The sequence below is a fragment of the Halyomorpha halys genome, unplaced genomic scaffold (genome assembly GCF_000696795.3).
Source record: "Halyomorpha halys isolate HHAL.00 unplaced genomic scaffold, Hhal_1.1 Scaffold409.1, whole genome shotgun sequence".
Classification (NCBI taxonomy): Eukaryota; Metazoa; Arthropoda; class Insecta; order Hemiptera; family Pentatomidae; genus Halyomorpha; species Halyomorpha halys.
The window spans coordinates 700,738-708,234 of NW_027115142.1; the positions used below are offsets into that span (position 1 = coordinate 700,738).

Sequence of the window (7,497 nt, forward strand, 5' to 3'; positions counted from 1 at the left end):
TCTTCCTCACAAATTTTTTAGGAACATCACTGTTACGTGGGAATCTTCTCTGCTAGTAAATCTGTAACCACATTCCAACTTAAATGAAAACTCTCGAAGCGTCTATCACTCTTAGATGAAGGTTACAGGAAGGAACCTATTGTTTTTGATTCGTATTTCGGTATACAAAGATATTGCTTTAGAGCTCGAAATTGAGCCATACACTATTACGACTGTTGTTTTTGTAATATCATCTTACAAATTCGGTTGTCAAGAGACTAAAGATCCATCAGGTTTGATGCCCTATTGTCGTATAATCATTAGCAAACACTGATTCGGCTTATATAATCTATTGTTTTAAACGTATTGTAGGTGATATTATTCTATAGGAAGCCGATGAATAAATTCGTTGCGACTAGGCACCATTTATTCGGTGTGTGGCAAACCTAAATCTTTTCTATTAACACAGACCGCTTTCTACATAAAAGCTTAGTTGCGTTTATAACTTACATCGAATCGATTAGAAGTGGATCGAAACGTCGCACAATTGTTTAGAACCATCATGCTCTGGACGGAATTCCGGAATATTTTTTTTTCTCGATGCTGAGTTAGATAAATATTTTTGATACGTATGCCTACACATTTTGGTTTCTTTTTTAATTAATAAATTTCTAATTTCCTAAAACTTGTAATTGAAGTATTATTTTATCGATCGGCCTTAATGTTTGTGTCTAGTACACCAAAGAATCCACCAGTTTTTACTTTATGAACTTAATTATACTCTATAGAAGATTAGAAAAGGTAATTGATTAATTAACCTGTCAGAAATAAAACTATAAAGCAGTGGTTCCCAACTCTGAGTGGTCTACAGTCCACTAGACTTCTGACTTGGGATGAGTGGAGGTCCTCCCTGGAAAATATCTGATAATTAGGTTACTTAAAATTTCATTCTGGGGCAGCTTAATGATGTAATTACCAGTTAAAATCTTTCAACCTTTCAATTTTTATTTTTAGGATCCCTTCCTAGTCATTTCTGACATATCCGGGGTGGAGGGAGTGGATTATCTCGAGGTAAACAACCTATTCTAACCATGGTGGGGGGGTCAATTTTTCATTTCGTTGGATCACCACAGAAATAAAATTTGATCCTCCAAGCTTTCTCCCTTGCAGAGAACGTATTCGAACCGACGCCGTTGGAGTCGTGAGGCAGTTGTTTAACTCCCTCAAATACAGACAACCCATGAAACTTTTCATCTGACTCTACATCAATTAAGGTAACAATAAAGCAGTTTTAAAAATACTTCCTCCAGAAATTGGTGCAGTAGAAGCATTAACGCTGCCCACTCCCAAGGTTCTAAGGGCCCACCTGTTGAGAACCACTGTTCTAAAAGTAAAGACTATGCGCAATAGACTCAGTACATGCTTACTGATACATCAACGGAAATTCAAAATTGAGATTATACAGTTCATTAGAGTCTAAAATTATTCATTTATTTTTCAAGTCGGAAAAAGTGTAATTATTAGATAGGGAAGAATGTTGTGTCTAGAATGGTAATTTACATTTATATTTTATTTAAAGCCATTTTTTAAAATACAACAATGGAAAGAGTGTTTGCTGGCAGCATCATCATTCCAACGCACTATGTATTATTTGAATTTTAGTTAAGACAGTTAAGGAAATATGTATTTATGTTTTGTTGAAATGTGTGTGGTCATGTAAATACGAGTATGATCTTGATCATTGTTCATCGTTGTTGATCGTATGATGTACAGTTGTATAGGACGTTGTTTTGACCAAGGAACATAATGGTGAATTTTTACAAATTGAATTCCCCCGACATCCTCGTTTATGTTAAAAATTAAAATATGGTATGGCAGATTACTCACCAATAAACAGTTAATATAATAGCATGTGGAATAAATAACAAAACACAATCATCGACTAAAATATAAACAACTAAATCCGAATTCAAGTTCGAACTTTTTCAGACGACCACTCTCCAGGGTCCTTACTTTCTACGGAATATGCTCGGCACACCGCAACCTTAACCTTCCCACTCGCAGCAATGTTTTTCAAAAATAGAATGACATCTATTTAGTTTCTAAGTGTCTGAAAGTTGATGGAACATAAAACAGCGCAGTGCCATTTGATGGTGTCCCAATTGAAGTCTCAGGGTAAGCAATGTGTAAATATAGTCCTTAAAAGCAACTCAAGTGTATTTACTCTGCAAACCCTGGATTAACTGATGAGAAAGTTTCTCGGTTGAAAATATACCATACTTGAAGATTGTTGACCGTATTAATTAAAAGAGGAGGATGAACCAGGTGGTGGTTAAAAAATGTTGCCCAAAATAATACTTGATAAATTTATATATCTTTTTATGCATGATTAATAGTTTTCTAACTAAGCGAAAAGGAAAATCCGCTGCACAGACGGTCAACAAAGTTTGTAGTGTGTATGGTTATAATGCCTTAGGAGAAAGCACCGTCCATAAGTGATTTACTTGGTTCAGAACAGGAAATTTTGACTTTGAAGACGCAAAGCGTTCGGATCAACTGTTGACGATGACTGAATTCAAGTATCGGTCACAGAGAACCCTCACTCTACGATACGGGATATCGCAGAAACGCTTAACATATCTCATGCAAGTGTCTCAAATCATTTGTGTCTCATAATCGCAAATGCATAGCGATTATGAGACACAAAGCGACGCCCGTCCTCACGTATCTATGCAGATCCGGCAGAAATTATTGGACCGGAATGTGATCCCTCACCCAGCCTATTTCCCAGATCTTGCCCCAACAAATTTTCACTTATCTCAGGCCCTTCAAAACTCTCTAAAAGGGAAACACGTTAATTCCCTCGAGGGTTGTAAAACCCACACAGAGGAGGCCATTGCACAAAAATCTAAGAAGTTCTGGGAGCACAGAATTAAAAAAATACCTGAATGATGGCAACATGTTATAGATAAAAATGGGTCTTATATAATTGATTAAAAATATTTACAAGAATCTGAAGTTTTTATTGAAATCACCAGTAAAAAACGCTACAAACTTATTTTACAACCCAATATTTTGGTCCTGGGTTGAATTTATATTTGGGCTCGGGGCTGATACAGTATTAGGTTTGTGAAGGAATATATAGAAATAATGTTTTCATAATAATCGTCATTATATTTTATAAGGTTTTACGTTGGGACAGTTCACTGTCCTGACAGTTAATGACGCTACTACTACGTATAATGGTCACGCTATATCCAGTGCTGAGTTACTGTCATGACAGTAAAACTAATATGACAGTGAATGCTTTCATGATTGTAACCATCAAATAGGTACACCATAATAACAGAGGTTCGATAATTCACTGAAAAGGATTATACATGTAATAGTTAACATGACAGTTGCTTCACTGGCATTACTTGAACTATCAACTATCAAACCAGAGCTAGTGCGACAGTACAATCATACAGTTACAGTTACAACGATCCTCCTATGGGCATTGATGACCTCAGGGTTTTACGCCCTAAAGCCCCAGCAACAACAACAACGATCCTCCAAGAGCGGATAAAGTAAGGTAAAGTGGGTATTGTTAAGGCGCTGAGCAGGTATTTTACTGTCGGGAGAATTTGCAGCATTGATAAAACGATAACAGTTAATTGGTTAACCTGATTATGACAGTTTAACAATCTTGCATCAATACATTTAATAAAATGTCTATAATCTTAATCATTTTTTACTATCGATAATTTCCTCATTCGTAATTATAATTAACAATTGAAATTCTGAGTAAATGTAGATGCTATGAGACATTTTAGGAAAAATAGAAATTTTCGTTTTGAAGAATATTTTAAATACTTCTTAATACAGAGCACCTTGATTAATTTTTGTAAAATTAAGACCATGCTAGTTTTCAGGAGCCAAGAATTGAGTGTTCAGTCTAAAATAGAAATAAAAGAATAATTAAATTCAATTTTTCTCAAATTCATATGTTTGTCTTCCTTCATCCACTCATTGTTAATTTAATCAAATTTGCCATATGTTATCAATAACATAAATACGTATTTTCGAACAAGTATGATGACCTAAATTAATGAAGTGAAAAGCTGGTTTAGCACGCACACTCTAGATGTTTTAAAACTCCACCATGACGGAATACGAATGGACATAGATTCAAAAACGCTCTGCGGAGCATGCAGAGGGCAAGCAGTCTTTTAAAAAGCAAGTACGTTTAGAATTCTTTTGTTGTTCTAATTTATTAAATTATAAATTCACTAAGATGCTATTATTGCTATTGAATGTCCACGAACTTGATTCCATGTTTCTATAGAACTACAGAGGTTCTTTTTTTTTTTTTCCTCCCTCGCTATTACGGGGTGTGGCAGCAGAGGTAGTGTGCTGAGGTTTGCGCAAGCCACTGCTCCCAAAAATCAATTTTTTTTTTCATTCTTTTATAAATTAATTATAACAATTACAATGTTAGGGGTCCCTTTTAATTATTATTGGGAACAATTTTTACTGTGGTGAAGCCGAGCGCTCGGTCGAGAGCCTTACTGATGGGGCTGCACTTTGTCCACTGTATCCGTCCGGTAGGTCCTACTGGTCCGCATCCGTCTGGGTGCCTCCTGCAGTTGCCAGGCTGATCCAGCATTCCTGGTCTCAGACTGAGTCAGCTTCTTTTACTTCCGGTGGCTCGCCGATTTCGGGCGGTCAAGCCCTTCCTATTGTGAAATGAGTGTTGGCCACTTCCTTCCACCCGTAAATGAACTCCCAGAAGAAGGGAAAAGTGTCTTCTTCCATCAAACGGGGGAAGTCCGATTCGGTGAAGGTTAAAATCCCTGTATTTCTCGACAGCCTGGCTCGGTGTCCTTCCATGGCTGAGCAATCTGCTACTACATGTTCTGCCGTTTCAGGAACTTCGCACGTGGGGCACCAGGGGTCGATGTTCTTTCCAAAGCTTTCCCCGGAACCTTCCGTTTCCTGTTAAGATCTGTGAGACCCAATAGTCTGGGAGGACCCATTTAGCCTTCAATCTAGAAAGAACGGTAGGGAAGAATTTGCTCAAAGTAACGCCCTTTTTGCTTGCAACTCGTCCTCCCGCAGCATTTTCTTCCATAAGTTTGGATGAACTTATGGAAGAACACCGATTCTCTCTGAGAGTTCCTCCGGTAGCGCTTCCTGTCACTTCCTCTTTACTTCCTATTTAAGCACACCCTCCCTGAGGAATAGGTCCAGGGGCATTGCTCCGGACAGCACCTGCACCGCCTCATGTGACACCGTTCTGTATGTCTTCGTGACCCTCAGCAGAGCCAATCTCTGTATTGTGGCAAGTCTCCTCTTCTGGGTCTGCGGGAGGTTTCGGCTCCACGCAGAGGATTCGTTCCTCAAAATACCCAAGATCACTTGGTTCTATACTGATTGTGGGCATCGACTTTTTACATAGTACAATTTATAGTGATAGGATATAAGTATAAATAAATCAAAAATAATCGATGATTATGTTCCAACTTTGTAACCAAGAAAATTTGGAAATAACCGATATTTCACGTGTTGTTTCAAGCATTGTATCAGTTTTTGGAAAGAGGTGAACTAAAATAATAAATATAACTGAAGCGTATTGTTATTACAATACATGTAAACTGGGCCGTCTTTGACCACTGAAGTGGAGGCAATTGGCAATTATAGATAAGGGAGCCTACCAGATTAGAACATATTTTCTGAACAACTCGAGTGTTATCAACAAAAACAAACTATGTAATAGTCAAAACTATTACTTCATTTATTACTTTAAATGTAACAAACATTAAATTAAATTTTTAAAAACATTACATAAAAAAGTTAAACATGTGAGAGGTTTTGATTTTTATTAATAAAATCATGGATTAATTCTTCAAAGTCTATACACTCAATCTATCTTAAAGCTATTATATCTAAAGCTGGTTCTTCATGTGTAGAACATATGTTTTAATATATGAGTCGTTAGGTTGTAAAACATAATTGAATTGCAAAAATGAAACCTTTTACAACGACAAATTCTTTGTTGTTCACATTATTTTATCTTCAACCATTAGTTAGTTTCCATAACTTAATATCGACATTATTTTCAATTTCTTGATCGACATTGAAACAAATTTCTTAAACATTTTATGTCATGAAATCAGACTAAAAAAGCTGCAATTCACGAAAAATTTAAGTTACCATGTTTTACGACCGAACGTCACATTTACCGAAAACACATTATGCCCCTTTGATCGAGCGCGCTGTGCTACAACTATTCCATTGTAGACTAAAGCAATCTATATCTCTCCTTGAGTTTTATTTAGAGCGTCGCGTAGTTCTGTAGCCAAGGCTTCTTCATCCATTAGAACCTCCAGTGAGATGGTCCTGGGGATCGATCCCTGGAGGACGTCACCTTGTTTACTACCACATCTGCATAAGTTGATCAAAATAAAAATATTTTGTACCGTTTTTATGCGATTTTAATTTATAGAATAATGCCTTACTGTAACAAGGGGTTTTGAAATCAGAAGTTATAATTCATAGAGACCGGAATTTTGAGCAATCGCATCTTTTTTCAAGATTTAATGAAATAATAAATTTAAATTTAATGTTAAAGTACTCAATTCAAGTATGTATAACCAAATTTATTCATTTTAGTATTTTTTTTCTTTATTTAATTCATAGTTTAGAATTGACAAATTTAAGGTGAAGAAAAAACTAAAAAGTAAACACAAGTGACAGATATTCTGGGAATTATACAATATTAACCAGTGGCTTAAGGGGCAACTATGAAAAAATCTCTATGGAATAAGCTTGTTATGTATAGCTTCATTGCTATTGTGTTTAATTTTGATTCAAGGCCCCCACCTCCATCCATTCGTTCTTCTATATGTTATTTTTACTAAAAATTAAATAAAAAATCAATTAGTCTCATTAACATAAATATATTAACACATTTTTATTTGAACTTTTTAAAGCTTTTCTACATTAACTAATACATTACTTCTTCTTATTGTATGTATATACAAAGGTTAGCTTTTCATGTACTTATATGCTTTACACAATTGAAAAGCTAGGCTGAAGAACATGGTATGTGAAATTTTAGGGAAAATTAAAAAAGGGAATTAATCTTGGAAATTTTAAAATACTCCTTTTTACATAGCGGCCTTGCATATTTTTTTTAAAACTTAAAATTGAGGTAGTTTTAAGAAGTTAGAAAATTGAATTTCGGTCTTCATAAAGGAATGTAAATTCATTTAATAAATTATCTTCCTCAATTATGGGTAAAAATTTAGGATTTTAGTCAGCGTAGTTTTGTTTTTCATGTATGTTTGCATGTATACATTTAGCAAGTTTAATTTAATTAACAAGGTTGACTTTACATGCATAAATATTATAAATTAAACAATAAAGATGATTATCGCAGGAGTTTGATCTTTTTACTCATTTTAGGTTTTTACTACAAGATTTTGCACATTTAGAGGTTTTTACTGCACAAAAATCTAAAATGGCAAAAAATCT

General features: G+C 35.2%; 1 protein-coding gene across 3 annotated transcripts in view; it reads left to right on the forward strand.

The window, feature by feature from the left end:
• The first annotated feature begins 3,993 nt into the window (after positions 1–3,993).
• Positions 3,994–7,497, forward strand: part of LOC106682362 (carboxypeptidase B) — a 26,000-nt gene continuing 22,496 nt past the window's right edge. For all 3 annotated transcript variants that reach the window (XM_014423163.2, XM_014423162.3, XM_014423161.2), the window contains exon 1: positions 3,994–4,201. In XM_014423163.2, coding sequence (XP_014278649.1) covers positions 4,170–4,201 — 32 coding nt within the window. In that variant the 5' untranslated portion in view covers positions 3,994–4,169. The remainder of the gene's footprint in view (positions 4,202–7,497) is intronic.